A 20,361-nucleotide genomic window follows, 5' to 3' on the forward strand; every position below is an offset into this window, starting at 1 on the left:
GATCGGTTTTACTCCACTAATTTTTGTAGCCAAGTCCAATGAATCATTTATTCAACAAAGCCTGAGCACCTCATGAGGCAAACTGGGCAGGTCCTCTCCCAGTTTTACACCAGAGGAAGCTGTGTTTAACAGATGAAGTGACTCAGCCATTATCCTGTAGGCAATAAGTTTTAGAGGTGGAATTTAAGTAAAAAGGAGCAGAAAGGACAATTCAATGCTCAGTATTTTTTCCCCTGAAATTCCAAGTTCATGTAGTGGCTCATCACAGCCGGGAGGTGGCCCTGGTTTTCTCAAAGGCAACACCAGAGGAGTAGTGTTAAGATCTGCCAGGTCTTGCCACGAAGGACCAGTGAAGGCCAGGAGTCTGTCATCCAACCGTAGCAGCTCGTCACCAAGCTGGCTACTTCAGGATGACGCATTTCCCAGCACAGAGGGGCTATAGAAGGGCTACGATCTGTGTTATGGGAGGTAGGACCTGTAAAGACAAGTTACAGATCTTTGGAATATGGAAGATGGCTAGCCACCTAGAAGCAGCAAGGTGGTTGCTGGGCCTAGAAGATCTCAGTTCAAGTCTGGCCTCAGATACTTTGTAACTGTGTAACCCTGGGCGAGTCACTTAACCTCTGCCTCAGTTTCTTTAACTGTAAAAGGGATAATAATAAACCCTACCTTCCAAGGTTGATGTAAGGATCAAATTGAGATATTTGGGAGGTGCTTAGTATATCTTCTTGCATATATGAGGTGTTATATAAATGCTTATTCCCTTCTCTCCCCTCCTGAGGATCAAATGAATTTATATTTGTAAAGTGCTTAAGCACAATGGCTCACATACAGGAGGCACTTAATAAATGTTTGTTTCCTTCTTTCCCCAAAATGACATACAATATTCCAAAAACTTTTTAACACACAAGACTTTTAATCATCTACTCGCAGACCATGACCACAAATTCCTCCTCCTCAGAACCTCTGTTCATTTCCTCAGTCAGTAGAAGGCACAGAACATTCCAGAGCAGCCATAAAGCCAGGACTTCTTCAGATGCTGGTGATGGTAGCCACAAGATGTGAGGGGCTTCAGACTTTAAACAGTGGTTTCTCTGACATAAGAAAATCATTGAAAAATTAAAAGCTTCAAATCAATCTCAACTTCCTAGTAATTTTATGGTCCTTTACAAATTCATAATTTTTAGACAAGCAGTAAGCAATGGCAAACATGATATGGTTGTCAATATGTATTAGGGTGCAGGTAAATACAGTATTTAAATGTAAAGAAACTACTGCCATACTAATAGGCAATCTTTAACTTGGCTACTCTTTAACTGTGCAAAACAATGTATCATATAGTGGCATAATTTTAAAGACATTCATGATACAACACTAAGATTTCAACTTCTGGTCACAAATTGCATACAAACTGTATGAATATTAAAATACATCTTTTTAAAAAATATACAATGGTGACCATTTTTACCTAAATAATGCTTCTCAGAAATATACGAAATCCTTTATAATACAAAAGTAATTGCCCCTTTCCCCCAAGGAGAACTGTAGGCTAACAAAATACCTCACCTGATCCAAGGCAAACTCTTTATTTAAAATAGGATAATAAGAGCATATTTTTGTAACTCTGAGGTATGATCTAAGAGACCGTATCCATGAAGAAAAGGTTTATGTAATCAGATTCTCCTGGTGAGAAAGCAGCCTAAGAGTCAGAACCAACGGAGACCAACTCTTGCCTTTTCCTCGCTTTTCTTCTGCTAATGACTGCAAACAAATTTGGTTTTCTAGAGTGACGGGATACAGAGCTAGGTACAAACATACTGCTGGGCCTATTTTGAGTGGCTTTCGAAGGGGACTCATTTTCAAATGCAAACCCAACAAGTGGTATTTTATCAGCCCATCTTCTACAGTTTCTTGGCATGGTGGATACGTGGTCCAAAAGGCAGTTATGACAGAAAACAAAGGATCTGACGTCAGTCAACAGAAGAAGAAACACTAAATTAGGATGTAGGTTATTTTAAAAGACAAAACAATGACGCTGAGGTTTAAATCCATACGAAGACGACAACACAAAAGGCCTTAAATGCTCTTTTCCTAAGAATATTTTAGTTAAAATACTTTTGCTGTGAGGTTTGTAAGTTAGGAGAGATGGCTTTGAGGACAAGCACCCAAGCTAGTTCATTTAAAGGGTAAAAGGTAACAGCTTCTCCTTCCAAATCCATGATTAGTTTGAGACACCTTTCCCTCTTTGGAGAATTGGTAAATTTTAAAAATAGCAAAGAAAATAATGGAATGAAAAAGTACAGGGCAATAAAAACATCGCTATCAATAAATGTTTTGGGAAGGAGGCGTCCGTGATTTGTAGGCAATGATCACTCAGTAAAATACTTGCTAAGTATTGCAGCAGGGGCGAGTCAAGACCAGCAGCTCAGTTTTGTGAAAATGTAGGAAAAAGGAAGGCACTAATTACATTAATTAGTTATAACTATACTAGGACAGCTTGAGACTTTTTCCTTCCTTTAAAAAAACATATAGCCAGTGTGACCAAAACATTGTTTCTCCCTGAGTTGTCCCATGTTTTGACATGATTGGGCCCAGCAGCACCAGTGTTCAAAAGCCGCAGTGCCAGCACTGCAGTCTGGGCTCTCACTGGGCCGGCTCAAGAGCATTTGTCTTAAGCACAACTAACAGTCCAGAAAGGCCTCTGCACGAGCAGACTTCCACACTTCAAACATCAGAGTCATTAGAGAACAGCCCACTTGCTGTCCTCTCGCTCCTCCGCCATGTTGCTGGGTTTCCTTGGGGCATCTTTTTGTTGTGTCTGGGGGCTGCCCTGTCGCACCATTCTTCTCATCTGGGAATCGCAGGAGGCAGCCCTCACTCTGTGCCAGTTGTGAGCAGTATGCCCTGCAGGTCTTCTGGCAGTGCTAAAATAATTGCATCTATGTGAGTCCGTAACTTTTCCATAGTGCCAGGTTTCACAGGCAGGCGTTCTTGATGAGCCTGTAACTATATAAAGAACATGCAACAGCTTCTCATAGTCTCTACCTCAATCCAATAAACACTTATAAAATGCCTACTGTATGCCAGGCACTGTGCTAAGCATTGTGGATACAATTAATAAAGACTAGTCTCCGGGGCAGCTAAGTGGTGCAGTGGATAGAGCACCGGACCTGAAGTCAGGAGGACCTGAGTTCAAATGTGACCTCAGCAAACACTTGACGCTTACTAGCTGTGTGACCCTGGGCAAGTGACTTAACCCCAATTGCCTAAAATAAAATAAAATAATATAAAAAATTTTTTAAAAATAAATAAAGACAGTCCCTGCCTGCTCTCAGGTAGCTTACTTAATCTAAAGGATTAATTTACAATCTAAAATCATTTTAAAAGTTAATTCGTTAGGGGCAGCTAAGCTCAGACCCTGGAGTCAGGAGGACCTGCCTCAGACACTTGATACCAGCTGTGTGATCCTAGGCAAGTCACTTAACTCCGATTGCCTCACCAAAAAGAAAGAAAAAAAAAGTTAATTGCTTAATTTGGAACAAGGTTTTACAACTTATCTTAAAGAGTTTTTAAACTGTCTGATGTGGAAAATTTTAAAGTGCCTTTCTCCTGCAATTTATAGCCTCCTTCAGCAGGTACTCTGTTGAACAGTATTAATGATGCACAGAGCCCAAATTCAATAACAGCCCACACACAGAAGTGCTGGGGCTGATGAAAAGGGACAATGTTGGTGAAGCTGACCTTGGCTTCTTTGTTTCTCATCTCAAAATGACAACCACGTGTACTCAGTAGCTTTTGTGCGTGCAGAGTGCACAAAACACTCCAGTCTCAAGGCCTGGCATTAAGTGCGTTAAGAGTTGGTGAATTCCTCACACAAGTCAATCAGGTTTAATTCTCACATCTACCTACCAATTTACTCTTCAGCTTCAATACAAGGTCAACTGTTTCTACTTCAGTGTGTTTCTGGATCCAGAGAAGCAAATCCTATAAAAACATACCAACCCAAAAGAAGACATATGTAGAAGTCATTTCATACAGTTGTACATGCTGGTGGTTTAAATTAAAATGAGAAAATCTCTTTTTTCAAGAGGAAAGTAAGCAATCCCCAGGAACACAAAACTCATGAAATCAAGAGCATGATCATCCTTCAGGCTGCTTCTTTGTGGCCTTTCCATTTACAATGAACACAGATAATGATTCAAATTAATGAAAGCCCCCAGCCTCTGCTTAGCCTTGAGTATAACATGCCATCTTGGAACTCACTGACAGGGACCTCAGAGATCACTGAGACTTAATCCAGCCCTTTTTCCAGAGGAGCAAACTGAGGCTTGAACAGATGAAGTGACCTCGTGGAGGCCACACCCAGAGTCAGTGCAGAGCAACTACTAAAACAGAAGTCCCAATCCCAAACCATCCAATTAACAGCACTGCCACCCCAAAATTAATGCTTCCAGTGACTCTTTGATTAGAGCTTCCTTCACCTGAGTTTCCCACTCAAACACCATTAGAGACCACTGCTCTGTCAAAGGTACTTCTAAATTAAGCAAAGCTTTTACATTTCAAAGTTTTCTTTATAATAGTCTTTGATTAAATTTCACTAGATGAAGAAGTCCAAAAAGCCAGTAATCAAAAAAACCGATAAACGTGTTCACCTAATGCCTATTCACATCCAATGCCGAATGTGAAATCTGTAGAATGGTGCTATCTATTTTGCATTTCTTCATATTAAGTAGAGATTCCAAAACATCTACAAGGGGGTATATTTTTCTACCTACAAACATACCTTTGAGCTTTGTTTTTAAAGGTATTTATATACAAAAGAAGTTTTAAAAAGGTATCTTCTAACCTCTTCACAAAGAGCTTCTAAATGTAGTGCTTCCAGTTTCTGGGTCATCTCCTTCCTTCGGGTCCTGAACCAGCCATCAAAGTTTGGAGATTTTAAAAAATGTCTTAAAAGAGAGAGAGAAACAGTCAAGCAAACATTAATTCTGACTTTGTTATTTCTCCATATCAGTATCCTTCCTAAATATGGTTCAGTGAACTATGCCCAGGAGTGGAACTCAACATTCTGGCAGTCTGAGCCTTGAACTTGTGACTGACCTGCATGTGTACAGAAGAAATTAACTGACCTGTAAAGTCCTCTCCAATCACCCTTCAATCTGGAGGTCAGCTGAGGTCCTGCTTTCTCAAGTGTTTTCATAAATTCTTCTGGAAGAAACTGTCTCAATTGTGGTGGACTCTAACAAAAAGGACATAGACTATTAAAGTACTCAAAAATAATATGTTCATGGAAGTTAATTCACAGGCTGGGAATCAAGGAAACAAATTGGAACTTTGTGAAAATATGCGTACCTTCCATGGGGAAATGCTCTTTTGCAAAGGCATTAAGCTTGCGACGTATCTTTCCTAAAATCGGAAAGAAGACAAGTTAATATAAGGGTCATGTGCCTTTGTTCTGCATTCTTGCCATCAAGATTTATTCATTAATGGCTTACTTCTGAAACATTTTCAGATCAAACTTCTAAACAGATCTGCTTATGGTGAAGTAAACCAAACCAGGAAAGCAATAAACACAATGACTAAAATAATGTAAATTGTAAGAACAAAAAAAGCAAAAAAGAAAGTGAATGCCACATAATAATGATCAAGCTTGTTCTTAAAAAATGAGAAAATGCAACTGCTGTAAAAGGGTGGAAGACCATGAGTTTAGAACATTGTATATTTTGTCAGGCTCAATATGTTGGTTAGTTTTGCTAAAATGCCTTCTTTTCCCTCCTTTTTAAGATTTTTTTAAATCACAAAGCATGATTCATTGGATGGGAGAGAAGGATATATTCAGAAACAAAGGTGATATAGAATCAAGACAGCAATGAAAATTTGAAATTCCACATGTCTGCTTAAACCAAGGAGATGAAAAGGTCAAAAACATTACCCTCACCCAAATCTCCCTGAGCACCCTCATGGGAATCCTAAAAATTATTCTCTAAAATCCATTCTTACCTACATAATTAAAGAGCACGATGACCCTCCTGTTTTCCCTATCACCAAAATGAAAAGAGGGACTGTATTGGAAAAACCCAATAGATGGATGTGGCCTGCTTATTCCAATCCAAGAATTCAAAGGATTTCTCCCCAGTGACCCTGAAGTGTCTCCCACTCAGAGATCCTCTACACTAGAGTTGACCTAGTAGACAGCAGCTTTCCTTGGCTCTAAGCTGGCCTCGAACTAAAAATGGCCGCTCTCAGCACGTCAGAAAACCAGTGTCCTGGAACAGCACCGTCTCATCAGTTCCACTCTTTGACATAAATACATAAATCTCTAATGCCGCAATAAATCTAGAAGGGGAATAAAATCTGCAGGAACATTAATAAGATGTGTAGTTTTGTGGGCAGGGGAGGAAGTGCTAAAGAAAAGAAACAAAACATTTAAACATGAAATGATGAGAGGAGAAAGTAAAGGCTCCTCAGTGCTGACTGTATTGGTCTGAACAATGAATAAGCCTTCTCTACCCTGAAATCCCCCAAAGCTGGATTTCATAAACCTGCTCATGCAGCCTGGAATCAGCTCTTCATACCAAAGATGCAGCCTAAGATTGCCAGGTCTCCTATCCAGCACCAGCCACCCAGCAGAAAAAGCTTCCTTACTGCCCCTCCCACCCAACTGTGCTGTGCACCAAATACCCTTCGTGCTGGTGCTGGCAAAGCAAAGGAGACAGATCTACTCAGCTTTCAAGCCCCTTGGCTGGCAGCCTAAGCTCCTAAGAGATAAGATCTGACAGCAAGGCTCATGGAGGCTCCCCGCTGCTGGACATCGAGAAGTCTGGAGAAGATGTGCACTATGAACGCCAATGGACAATCTATGCTTGGTGCCTCTTTGGGGGACTCAGCTTCCCTCCTGCACAGCGCTGACCCAGGGCTCTCCACCCAGCCAGAGAAATTGCTCAATGACATGGCACCAAGCAGACAAGGAAGCATGACAAGGACACAGGTCAGGGATTCCAGCAAGTAAGGGACTTTTCCCACCCGAAAAGTGAAGGGGCGAAGAGCAGGAGACAAGTGAGCAGCAACTGTGGGAGCCTCCATCGCCTTGAACAGCCCAAGTGCCCAGTCTGCTGGCTATCTGCCATCTCCCTGCTTTCACAGCTTCCCTTTAATAGTGTGACACCTTGTATCATAATATTAAATTACTAACTGGTAACTAATTTAGGATGACATCTTTATGAAACTGAAGCTTATTTATTTTTTTCAGGGCAGGGGGGAACCATTTCTCCCAATTTGGTTAAAAATTTTTTTTATTAGGTGTGATACCATTCTATAAAAATAATTTTCAGTGTCTACCTATATATTTTCCCTTTGCTTATATCCTAACCAACATGATAAATACAATGTTCACAAAGTCTAAGTTTTATACGGAGTTCCAATTAGGCAAGGCACAGGAAAGGAAAAAGGTTAGGTCCAATACAGAGGCAGAGGAAATATCAAAACATGGAGCTGGAAGAATCAGAGATGCTGTGAGATCCAAGTTTGCTTCAGTAAAAACTAAAGGGCTGGAAGCAGAGTCCTTGCCCCAAACCAGTGTGCCCGACAGAGGAAAACACAGAACTAATCAAGGCCCTGATCCTTACACTACAGTTCCCACAGCAGGTGCTCATTCAAATGCCGAATTAAAGTAAATATGATACAAAGATCAAGTCAGGCAAATTACAATGATTGGATAATTCTATATTCTACCTAAGAATAATAGTTTGGGGAGAGGAGAAGCAGAGATCTAACCAAGAAATTCTTTTTTTTTTAATATTTAGAAATTTTTTAATTTAAATATTTATTTTAGTTTTCAACATTCACTTCCACAAGATTCTGAGCTCCAAATTTCTCCCCATCTCACCCCTTCCCCCACCCCAAGATGGCATGCATTCTGAATACCCCTTCCCCTAATCTGCCTCCCTTCTATCACCTCCCCCCCTTCTCTTATCCCCTTCCCCTTCTATTTTTCCTGTAGGGCAGGGTAGATTTCTATACCCCATTGCCTATATACCAAGAAATTCTTGTATGTCTTCAACACACCCATACTACAAAATCTACATTTGTTAATTTACCAATGGAATGATGAAGCTCTGCGTCAATTCCAAGAAATAACGTCGAAGAATTACACTCTGGGCCTCAGAAGGACGCTTCTGCTGTACCCCCTGAAAAAGAAAACTAAATCTGTAATCATCTTCAGTTGTTTGCTAAAGAAGCAAAGTGTCCTTAAAGACGAAGATTCTAATTCACAGAAAAACAGCCATTTCTCCTCATTACAATAACTCAGAATTCTAATATAAAAACATTTATAGGATTTATTTATATAACTCATTTATAAGATGTGTGTTATGTATGTGTGTTTACGCAAACGCACATGCATGCACACACACGCGCCCGCACACACACACACCTCCTGTGAAGTCATCCAAAAATCAGTGTCAAGGTTCACACTAACTAGATTGCTTTGGCTCTATGAAATCTCCTGACATCAGCTCCAAATTCTCAATCCACACGGAAAAAAAAAACCCTCTCCTATCTTGGTGCCACGGCTCCAGTGCTCAATGAATAAATAAATTTGTCCACTCCTGTCTTTGATGAATGAATTAAAGAAGAAGCATTTCTTCAGTGCTCACTAGGAGCCTTGAGTATGTGTCGCGCACTGGGAACCCAAAGAGTAAACTGAGTGCATCTCTGCCCTCAAGGATCTCCCGAAACCTAGAGGATGGTCCAGCTGCAAGACACCTAAGGAAGACTCAGTGGTGCTGAGGGTACAAGGCAATGGTCCTGCACCTTGTTTGGTGTGACCTCTACTGATAACAAAAACCATAGCTAACATATACTTGATGTCTACTACATACCAGGCACTAGGCCAAGTGCTTTCCCAATCTTAAGGGATCATTTATTCCTCACAACCACCCTTCACGGTAGGTGCTGTTATTGTCCCCATTTTACAGTTGGGAAAACTAAGGCAAACAGAGGTTGAGTGACTTGCCCAAGGTCACACAGCTAGTGTCTGACACTGGATTTGAACTCTGGTCTTCCTGGCTCCAGGCCCTGCATTCTATCTACTGCACCACTTTATCCCCCTTTTACAGATGAGGGCGATTACATGGATAACTCAGGTTGGAAGGTTTCAAGCCCACACACAAGGTTCTTGTGAACCAAGGGAAATGAAGGAAGTAGAACCTGGAGAACAGGGTCCACAGTGGCTCCAAATACATATACAGGAAGCCACTGCTTGGAAAGGCAAGAAGGCTTCATTTCACTGAAGTGCCCCGTCTGGTCTGAGAAGACAGCATGAAACATGTTTCAAGCCTCTCAGCAGAAAGGTGGGGGACTATGGGACTGGAGGACTGCAAACACTCCCAGGTGTGGCCATTTTATCAGTGAGTTTTGCTTAAACGCCTTTTCTTCTTCCAGTTTAAAGGAGGGTTCGGTGTATGTGGGGACTGCGATATGATTGCAACATCAAAAATAAAAGCCATCAGTAAAACTAAAAAAAATTTTAACTGAAATAAACAGCTCATACTTACATTCTACCAGCCCAGGAGAAAGAAGCCAGGGCAGTAACTGGAGAGCTGATGAGATCACAACCTTCTTGACTGAGATATTACATTCATGATGTTATTCCCTCCTCCCCACCCCCACCCTTCACCTGGACATGAAGTTGAATAAATCTTTGTCAAGTAAAAATTTTTAATTACCTTCTGTAATTGTTTTATGATATCTTCATCCCTATTTAAAAATGGCTTATAAGAAGTATAAACTCCTAGAGGGGAGAAAAAAGGGAAGCAAGTTTTAAAAAACACTCCCACAAATCATGACAATATTTGAAAGAATAAAAGTTATTACCAGGCTTGGAATCCAAAGTCTTTAGGTTCTTCAGCTTTTTTACCTTAACCTGTTTGGGAATTTCACCTGTAAAAATCATGACAGGCTTGAAATTGTTCTAATTACATACATTATCAATTATAATCAACACAAAGAGAACACAGTCTTTTATGAGACTAATTATCTCTATGCGGAATATCCAACTTCATTATTTAGCCAGGGATGTTATATCTAAAACAGTTTTCTTAAGCTCATGATGAATTGTTTTTTAAGCCTTCAGGTATCACAGAATTATAGTACAGAGAAACCTGGAAACATTTATACCAAATACACAATCTTCCACTGAAATCCAGAGTTCCTTCGTTATCTTCTCTTTACAAAAACAATTTTCCTTGCTTTTGAAATGTAGGTAAAAGTTTTTCATCCTATCTGAAAACCACGCACTGTACCTTGTGAGAGCCACATCTCCAGGGACTTGAGTTCCTTGTGACAACTGAGTCTATTTCATCACTTTGAATGCGTGGGTCTTTCTGACTTTCAAGATGCTGTCCCTGCAATGTAGGAACTTCTACCACACTAGGTGACCAAAGTGGACAATGGTCCTACTGACACAGCAAAACATACCAACAATGGAAGCAAGGGCAAGTCACGGAGGACCAAAACAACATACGGCACAGTCCTGTAGGAGGACAATGGGAACACTGGCCCTGAGAATGAAGGGAGGCTGGGGGAGGAGCCTCAAAGACAAGACAGACAGGACCACTGCTCTGCAGAGGCAGGACGATGACAAAGAAAGTCAGGGCTCCTCAGCTGCTACGTTGGCGGCTTCCTTTGCCAAGGAGAAAAGCCTTTGGACTGGAACAGACAACAAAGATGGCGCAGAGGGACTGCCTTCTATGAGGACAAGTAACCTAACCCGGATGAACTATCTGCCAGTGTACCAACAGGGCAGCCCCAGTGGCCTCTGAAAGGCAAAGAGCCAACATCGCTTCAAGATCAGGTCCTGCCAGAGTCACTCCTCCTTTTTAGACAGAACTGCTAGACTCAGTGACTAAGAGATAAACATAGCACAGCAGACGGAGGACCAACTTTGGAACCAGAAAGACTCCTTGGTTCAAATCCTGCCTTGGACATATACCAGATATGTGACAAGGGCAAGTTCCTTAAACTCCCAGCACCCAGCAACCCTCTTAGACTGTAAATTACAGATTAGTTTGAGAGAAATGATTACTAAAAACCAATTATGGAGGAGATCCAGGTTTTTTCCCTGTCCTATTTCCTTCTTCAAAGCCCAGCCTTTGAAGGACATCGCTGACCTCTGCCAAAAATTTACCCCACCTAGACCACCTTATCTGGGTGGATTCCTGCTCACGGTGTTCTACTCAGGTTTGGGTGGGAATAAATTCTTTGATTAAATTACTCAAGGCTGGAGGTGATTTGGAAGTAAATGACATGGTCAAAGCCATGTCCCCCCAGCCCCTCATTAGAAGAGGCCACCTCATTATAATATTCATTCTCTCTCATTACTTGTTAACCAATCAGAGCTGCTTACCACCCTCAGGAACACCCACTCTTCCAAGGTATATAAGCATTAAGTGGGTTCTATGAGGCGTCTCTGGCATTTGAAAATGTCACTGACCCCTTTTATTAATAATATGCTAGCATTGTTAACAACACGATTAATTACCCAGAAACTATGTCTCTTGAACTTTTTAAATGTCACAAGTTACAGACTGAATCAGTGGAGAAAATTTCCACGAATCCAAAGTGGACTAGACTTAGATTAGGGGAATGTTACAGATGTAGTTAACATAGATTTCAGCTAAGCATCTGACAAAATTATCCCATTTTCTAGCAGAAAAGACAGAGGTTTATGGCTAAACTCTAGGGCACTTAGAAGATGATCATTAATGGTTTGACATCAGTTTGGCTGGACATATCCAGTGGAGAGGACCAGGGATGTGCACATGGCCCTGTGCCGCTTAATGTTTTCATCAATGATTTCAATAAAGGCAAAGATTCCATGTTTACCAAACTGCAGATGACTCCAAGCCTGGGGGAATGAGCTAACACACTAGATATGTCAGAATTCAAAAAGATCTTGAAAAGCTAGAACACCAGACCAAATCTAAGATAAAATTTAATAGGAAAAAATAAAGTCTTATACTTGGGTTCAAAAATTCAGCTTCATAAGTACAAGATGAAGGAAACATCAAGGCTAGAAAGTAGCTTGTCTGAAAAAAGATCTGAGGGCTTAAGGGGACCACAAACTTACTATATAAGCCTGCAGTGCCACATGCAGCCAAGAAAGTTAATGCAATCTGAGGCTGCCCCAAGAAAGGCAGTGTCCAAGGAGGGACAGTTCTTCCTGTCAGCTGCCTTGGTCAGAGCCCACCTGGAGTTCTATGTTCAGTTCTGGGCACCAGGTTGAAGAAAAACAGTGACAAGCTAGAGACCATTCAGGAGAGACCAACCAGGACTGTAAAACGCATCAAGATCATGTAACGCAGGCATCGGCTGATGGAACCAGAGCTGTTTAGCCTGGTGAAGAACGGACATCAGACAGGAAAGAAACAGAAGATCGGGTTGATCTTCAAGTAGATGAAAGTCAGTCACCTAGAAGAGGGTTGGACTCATTCTGCTTAGGCTCATGGCTGCCTCAGGAGGACTGGGTTATCATGCAGTAGGGACCTTCCAGTAAAGACAGAGTGAGCCCTGAGCAAGAATACTGTTAAGGGAATTCTTTCGTACTCAGCTGCAGGTGAACTGAAGAAGCTTCAGAGAAGGGGTCAGGAGTTTAATTATACCTCCAGTCTACGCAACCCCTCCAAGACAGAGCACAAAATAAGCCTGTGCAGCAGCGGACCAGTGACTAGTTTTTGACCAAAAGCTGAATGCCCAAAGGCTCCAAGCACACGAAGGTTCTTCGTGTGGCAGGTTCTCCAGAGGCTTCAGCTTCCCATCCTTCAACTCCCGCTACAGAAAATTCCAGCAGCCAGAGACTCTGCTGTCCATAAATCACCTGATCAAGGACAGATGAGCATAAACAAGATGGCCCCCAGGTCACAGGTTCATAAAATCCGGGATTCAGACATGGAAAATCCCTCAAAGGCCACTGAGTACAACCCTCTCATTCTGCAGGTGAAAAAGGTGAGGTTTAATTGAGATGCCTAGAGTCACCCAGCCAGGAACTGTCAGAAATGAGATTTGAACCCCATTCTTCCTGACTCCAAGTCCACTACCCTCCCAATTATTCATTCCACCACAATTCGTTCTTATCCCATGGCCAGCTACAACATAAATAGGTAAAAATAGGACATGGCCATCAGCCCTAAGCAACCCAGTTCTGCTTGTACAGTGGCAGACAAATGGCACTAAAAAGGACAGTGGGGATGAAGAACCATAACCCTTGGAGGCTGTTTCCAGACATCAACCTCACTGCTGAAATGCTAACTGTAATCCCTTTGTCCAACAACCAACAAGGGGAGGAAATACTAGAGAAATTAAACCCTAGTGATAGTGACATTTTCACTTAAAATTAAACAGAAAAGAAGTAACAAGTTACCACTAAATGGAGAACTAGCTAGCAGATTCTCCTTGGCAAGGCAAAGAAAGGAGGGGCAGCGTTTCATTTTAAATAAAATGAGGGAGGCAGAGCAACCCAAATGAGCAAAAGAATTCCTCGAGGTGTTTCCCTAATATTTTTTAAATTTAACTTTTTCTTTCAAGGTAAGGTTGATAAATTCAATCAAGCACTTTACTGCTAGCTTGGAGGGCAATAATCCCCTTCCCGTAACCCTGCCTCTCACTTCGCTTCCTCTCTCCAACCCTTTCCATCCTTTCCCTAGGCTGGGATGACAGGACTGTCAGCTTGAGATGGCCCTCTCAAGTCAACCAATTTGTCTTTAAGGGGCCCACAAGGTCCACACTAGGCAAACTCAGCCAGGAAACAAAAGGAGTGGTCGTTCTTCAGCTAACACAGTTGGCCCAAAGGGACTGACTACACTAATAAAATAATCACCTGTTAAAAAGGGGGCTTGAACGGCAGTGTCACCAAAGTCCTTTCTTGCTCTAAAATTTAAAGATTCTAAGTAGCAAAAAAGATGATTCAAAAGAGAAGAGAAAGAGGATTTTTGTTGCTGTTAAATCTGTTTTTTTCTAAGGCACCAGTCAATCCTGGAATAGCTCCTACCATGGAGCAGTGAACTGGGTCTGCAGCTATTGCCTAGAAATTCAACCCAGTGTAGGAATAAAAAGTAAAAGCTCTCCTTCATACACTACCTCTCCTTTAGAAATATGATGTCAAAATCGCAGACAAGCTATTCGGTTAACCTTTACAAGGAACTATCTCACCAAACACCAGCAGAAAACCAAAGGAGGACGGGCAACATGGCCCAACAGTCTACACTGTTCGTCCAAGCCTCTGGTTCCCACTCTGTGCCAAAGTCCACTAAGCAAAGCAGCAGTGGCCTGGCGCACACAGAGGTCAGGTGACAGTGTATGTCCGAGATGGGCCTTGAACCCAGGCCTCCCTGACACCAAGATCACACCTCTCTCCACTCTACAGCAGAAGCTCCAACACTGAAGATGCTGGTAGTATCCAAGCCTTTTCCTTTCAAAGTTCAATCTCAAGTAAGGTCCAAATCATAAATGTAACCTCTACCTTAGTGTTGTCACTGTGTGAAAAACAGAACCCTAAAGGGATAAAGAGAATCCATGGACCGGGAAACACTAAAGGATGCCTTCTAACAAGCAATCACCTACGAATCAGCAAGTCTCTGCTGCCACACAACAGTCCCATTAATACCACACTAGCAAAGGAAGCAAACAGCCAACCAATAAATTAACTGCTATCAGGAAACATACTTTGTAAGGGCAGCTGACTTACTGGACTATCCACTGGTGAGTGTCTGTTGTGTTCAAACAAGATAAATGAATAACATTTTTTCATAAGAAAAAGGCTCTCTTTCAGAAAAGGGCTAAATTTCTTATCTGGATCCTTATTTTTTCTAGTGCAGACATAACTTATATAAAAGTTCTTACCCTGCTAATGACTTCATGATAAAGCTCTATTAATCTGTGTACAGAAATCATGGAGAGAGGCTTTTTCCACTGAAAAAAAAAGAAAATTAACAATAGAAGACTATATTACAATCACCTAAAGCGTTTTGATTAGTAGGACAAATCTGCTGAAATCAAGTATCAGTATGGGACTGTGGGTGGAGGAGGGGTGAAGAGACAGACTTGTTTTCTTACAGCCTGCCCATCTGCATTGGAAGAGGGAACTTCCTTAAACCTAGGAAATAACAGTTCTGGACCAAAAAACATTCTCTCTGGTATATTTGACACCTCAATCTAAAGCCGAGCTTCTTTAACTTTCTCCACTCACGAACCCTTCAGCATTTCTTCAACTGAGGTCCTGAGCCCATATGGGGTCTAAAGACTCTATAGGACCTCATTCTTTTAGAATTCTTTTAGACTCTAAAGGACCTCATTCTTTAAGACGGGTGGTCTTTAATGTGAAAATATGTTTAATGGGCAGCTAGGTGGCACAGTGGATAGAGCACCAGCCCTGAAATCAGGAGGACCTGAGTTCAAATCCGGCCTCAGACCAAACACTTGACACTTACTGGCTGTGTGACCCTGGGCAAGTCACTTAACCCCAACTGCCCAACCAAAAATAAATAAATAAATTTTAGAAATTTTAGAAAAAAAAAGATGTTTAACAGGAATGTATACCTAGAGCCTATACCAGATTGAACACTGTCTTGGGGAGGCAGGGAAGAAGGGAGAGGAAGAAAAATTTGAAACTCAAAAGCGTATGGAAGTGATTGTTGAAAACTAAAAATAAATTAATTTTTAAAAAAATTAAAAGCACGGGAGCAAGCACAAAAAAAAAAAGAATGGTCTTTCTAAATCTGGTCAAAGCAAACAGGCTGGAACTTTTAAACTATCTTCAAGAGAAACAAGATTACCTTTCTACATATGGAAAATAAGGATATTTAAGCAACCAGGGATTTCAGTGAAAGATAAAAGTATAATCAGTTTATATTAAGTGAACAAAAGTACTTGGTACAAATTATCTTGTGATATTTCTAGCTAGACTGGTTTCTGAGTGCCTTAAAACATCTTACAAAATTAAGAAACTTTTTTAGGTGTAACATCCCACATTAAATAACAAAGATCCAAAGGGAGAAAATGAGTTTGTCCCCTACAATGTGAAACAGAAATCAAAATCTGTCAATGAGGGACATCATACAGGGTCATTCTTTTAGTGTCTACCTATTAAGAAAACATCCAAAACCACTGGAGAGTGATGAAATGACAAATATCCCACTTACAATTTATTCAGGTAATGTTCTGAATGAATGAATGAGAGATATTAACGAGTACTTACAATACGCGCAGCACTACACTAACCAGCAGCCATATAAATACAGACACAAGACAGTCCTTGCCCTCAAAAAGCTCACATCTGAATAGCAGGAGACAAACCACAATGGGGAGTGATGGCCAGGGAGGGCTGTTTGATGGTCTACAGCCCAAGGGCACTACTGCTAGTCTTGGTGAGGAACATGAAGATCCGAATCAGGCCCAGGGGTCAGCAAGGCAGGTGGGTAAGGGTTATGGTGCAACTCCTTGTAACATATTTTTTTAAATGAAGATATTTTGAACATGAGAAAATGCTACTTTACCTATGGAATTTTGTGTTTATTTTGTGATATAACGTTACATGGTGCTCTGTAAGGCCTCCATCGTGCTGGAAGGCACTTACAACAGGCACAGCTGTCAAGCCTTGCCTAAGATGCACAAATGCCTCATGCACAATCTAAGAAGACTGCTCTAAAGTCCATGCCCCAAAGCAGCTCATAAAGTAGTGATGATTCTTCTTGATCCTTACAACTTAATAATATATTTTTTTACAACTAAGATTCATTTTACTCTGAGAACTCTTGCAGAATTTTGCACGTTGTGATGACTGAAATGAAGATGTTACATCAATGAGGGCACTCTGTGCTAAAGTATAAAGCATGTTCTCAATGCTGCCTCTACTGCACCCTCTCCCACTGTCCCTTTCTCTACCCTAAGAGATCAGGCTCTTCTGACCTCTTACCTCTCACCTCTTACCAAGTGCAAAAGCCTCCTAATTGGGTACCCTGATTCAACTTCCCTTCTACCTCTAACTCAACCTCCAAACGGCAGCCAAAGTGACATTCCTAATGACCACGTCACTCCCTGACTCAAAAAACTCCCAGAGCTTTTTCATAGTGCTTCTATGAAAAAATGGACAATTCTCAGTTTGGTATTCAAAGTCTTTCACAATACTTTTCTAGGCTTATAACTCTCCAATCGTCTTTGAGAATGCTACCTTCGAGGCACAATGATACCCTTCATTCCATTCTTCTGTCTCTGTGCCTCGCCAGCCTGTCCTGCCATGCCTGAAATGCATTCCTTTCCTCTCTCACCTCCACTTCCACCTCCTTCGAATCCCTGGTCCCCTAAAGTTTAGCTCAAGTGTCGTCTCCCTGAGCTGCCTATGCCACCATCCCAGAAATTACTCCATGTTTACTGCTTACCTAGAGAGGGGCATGTTATGGGGCCCTTTCAAAATGTAAGCTCCTTTGGGTCAGACTTCTATTTCTGTCTTTATATGCCAGTGCCTAGATCGGTACTTAGCACATAATAGGCACTTAAGAAATTCTTGTTGATTCATATATAAAAATAGATCTAAGGTCCTAACATTTCATTCTATTCCTAGTCATCACGCGGTTTCTGTACACTATTAATACAATTAGTATCAGTGGAAATAAAGAATCCCACACATACATACATACGTTATGCCAACAAATATTCCTTTCCACCAGTTCCCTATCCAATTACATGATAGGAGTATCAATTAAACAAAATTTGACTCAATTTGACTAAAGTCTGAACGCAGAAGGGTGGAAAGGAACTCAGAAAAAGTGAACATAAAGAGCATACTTTACCTGCCAGTTTAATATCTCCTATTCGAATGATGTGCGGCCAGTGCTGGAGTGTTTTAGCAAAAAAAGGGTTGGTCACTCCTAAAATAACTGAGGGCCTAGATTTTTAAAAAAGACAAAAAAAAAACACCCAAGCATGTTCAATAGGTACAACAAAGTTAAACCTAATCTATAGAAAAGAAAACAAAGAAACTATTGAAATTCCTTTATTCTGATGATAAGGAGAAGATCCTTTCCCTCAATAAATCTTTTTCCTCCTATTACTAATGACTCTCAAGATACAAAGTAACTACATTTGGATAACTGGAAATGAAGAGCATCTAGCAAAAATTTCATCTTCCAGCCAAGATGGTGGATGGAACCACATGAACCAAAGCCAAAGTCCAAACTCTACACATCCCCCTCAAAAACATGAGGAAACATGGACAAAGTGGAGGAGGGGCCGGCCTTGGCAAAGGTGGAGGAGACAAGGAGAGAACATGGGAGCAAGCAAAAGGCTCCCCTCTGAAAGATGGAACAGGAAAGATGATGCGGCTCCAAGAAGACATCCTCTATCTTCTGAGTAAATTAGGAAGAGAATTTCTCTACTGAGAATGAGTGGGTGGGGAGGCATATGGGTGCCTGGAGGGAAAGGGAAAGCTTTGGAAAAGAGTCAACTGGGGAGAATTAAAGTACTGCCACCCCTCAGTCATACCAGATAAGACTAAATAATGAAACGATAAAATCTGCAGTAAATAATAATTAGCTAAGTAAAACTCAACAAATGAATAAGTGAAAATAAATTATAAAAATAAGATTATATAAGAAATACATATTTTTTGTAAATCAGAATCTACAGGATGCAACCAAAGCAGTATTAAGAAGTACAAATATCAAGAAAAAATTGACTCTGCTCCTAAACCTTAAAAAAAGAAACAAAGAAATAAACCAACAGCAATGGAAAGCAGGCATAATCAGAAGAGAAGTTAATATGAATGAAAATAAGGAAATGCTAATGTAAATCCAAATAGCTAATTTGTTTTGTTTTCTTTTAATACAAAAAAGTTAGCGAGTCTAATCACAAACTAAAAGCAAATCCAAATCACTAACATTGGGGGTGGGGGGGGGGGGGGGGTGGAAGGGCAGATTACAGTAAGGGCAAAATAAAGAAAGAAAATTCTCAGAAGTTACTATACACGGCTCTTTACTAATAAAAATCCAAGAATCCAAATTAAAGAAATGATTATCTACAGAAGCATAAAATATTAAAATTAACAAGAACAAAAAGGAGATAACCTAATAGAGCAATCTTAAAAGGAAAAAAATCAGTCTAGCAATTAAACAGTTACTCTGGAAAAATACACTGATGATTTCACAGAAGAACATCAGCAAAATTTTACAGAGCAAGCAAATCCTATCTGCAGAGACTTCTAAGTATTGAGAAATGTGAAAAGCTCCTTGTCTCTATGGAATGGATGTCATTTGGACCTCTAAAAGAAAAAGAAAAGGCTGAAAAAGAAAACTATAACCTGATATTATTCATGGATACCAAGGGAAAAGCATTCAATAAAATATTCAAACAGAATATAGCAGCACAGCCAAAAAATCATCACAAGCAAGTAAGATTAATAAATGGAACATGAGAGTTATTGGATAACAAGAACACAATCAATAGAAAAATCATATCAATAAGAAAAAAAATAACTTATTAAAGACAGTACAAAAGAGAAGGGAAAGAAAAGACTGTCAATGTATGACAGAAAAATAAACAGAAGAGAGCAGAAGGAAGTCCAAAGGGGACACAGATGGAGGACACAGTTGGACACAGCTGAAATGACCATGGGAAATTTAAATTGCACAAGAAGTGAAGAGTAGGAAAAAACACCACACAAAGTTCGCAGTTTCATATACCATCTCCTTTTAAAATTTTTCTTTGTATAATGAAATGCTAATGTCTATTAATGTTTACTAACTTCAACAATAAACTATTTTAATTAGGTTTTTTTCCCCAAAATCCAAAGGCCTTTTTCAGTTTTGATCCTTCTCGACTTTTCTGCAGCATCTAACACTACTGCAGGTAGTGTCTGCACCATCTTTCCCTACTCCTGGATACTTTCTTCTCTAAGTTGTCAAGATGCTGCTTTTTGTCCTCCTACCTGTCTGACCATTTCCCCTGCTTCTGCTTTACTGGACCACCACCAATATCACATGCTTTGGCTGAAGTGGACCCCAAAACGCCATTCAGGATCTGTCTTCTCTGTCTACACTCTCTCAGTTGGCAACCTCACCAGCACAGGTTTAATCATCATGTCTATGTAGACAACGCCCAAATTCATACATATCCTGGCCTAATATATCTCTGAGTTCTGGTCTCCTACCACTACCTGCCTATTGGACATTTTGAACTTGATTTCCTGTAGGCATCTCCAATTCAAAATGCTCAAAAGAGTATTCATTATTTTATTCTCCATACTTGAATGCCAAGACAAACAAGATGAATATTTGTTTTAGAGAAAAGTTTGGAGTCATTAAAAGCATTGCGGAA

At 40.6% G+C, this 20,361-nt stretch overlaps 1 protein-coding gene across 2 annotated transcripts in view; it reads right to left on the reverse strand.

Moving 5' to 3' along the window:
• Positions 1 to 893: 893 nt before the first annotated feature.
• Positions 894 to 20,361, reverse strand: part of DENND6A (DENN domain containing 6A) — a 66,578-nt gene continuing 47,110 nt past the window's right edge. The window contains exons 12-20 of one of the 2 annotated variants that reach the window (XM_020969077.2): positions 17,841 to 17,935; positions 9,874 to 9,939; positions 9,726 to 9,790; positions 8,097 to 8,186; positions 5,353 to 5,406; positions 5,130 to 5,239; positions 4,847 to 4,949; positions 3,910 to 3,984; positions 894 to 1,094 (exon numbers count right to left, since the gene is read on the reverse strand). In XM_020969077.2, coding sequence (XP_020824736.1) covers positions 924 to 1,094; positions 3,910 to 3,984; positions 4,847 to 4,949; positions 5,130 to 5,239; positions 5,353 to 5,406; positions 8,097 to 8,186; positions 9,726 to 9,790; positions 9,874 to 9,939; positions 17,841 to 17,935 — 829 coding nt within the window. In that variant the 3' untranslated portion in view covers positions 894 to 923. Of the gene's footprint in view, positions 3,007 to 3,909; positions 3,985 to 4,846; positions 4,950 to 5,129; positions 5,240 to 5,352; positions 5,407 to 8,096; positions 8,187 to 9,725; positions 9,791 to 9,873; positions 9,940 to 17,840; positions 17,936 to 20,361 lie in introns of both variants that reach the window. The other variant, XM_020969078.2, reaches the window with a different exon arrangement.

Source organism: Phascolarctos cinereus, unplaced genomic scaffold (genome assembly GCF_003287225.1).
Source record: "Phascolarctos cinereus isolate Bilbo 61053 unplaced genomic scaffold, phaCin_HiC Scaffold_4;HRSCAF=312, whole genome shotgun sequence".
NCBI classification, from domain to species: domain Eukaryota; kingdom Metazoa; phylum Chordata; class Mammalia; order Diprotodontia; family Phascolarctidae; genus Phascolarctos; species Phascolarctos cinereus.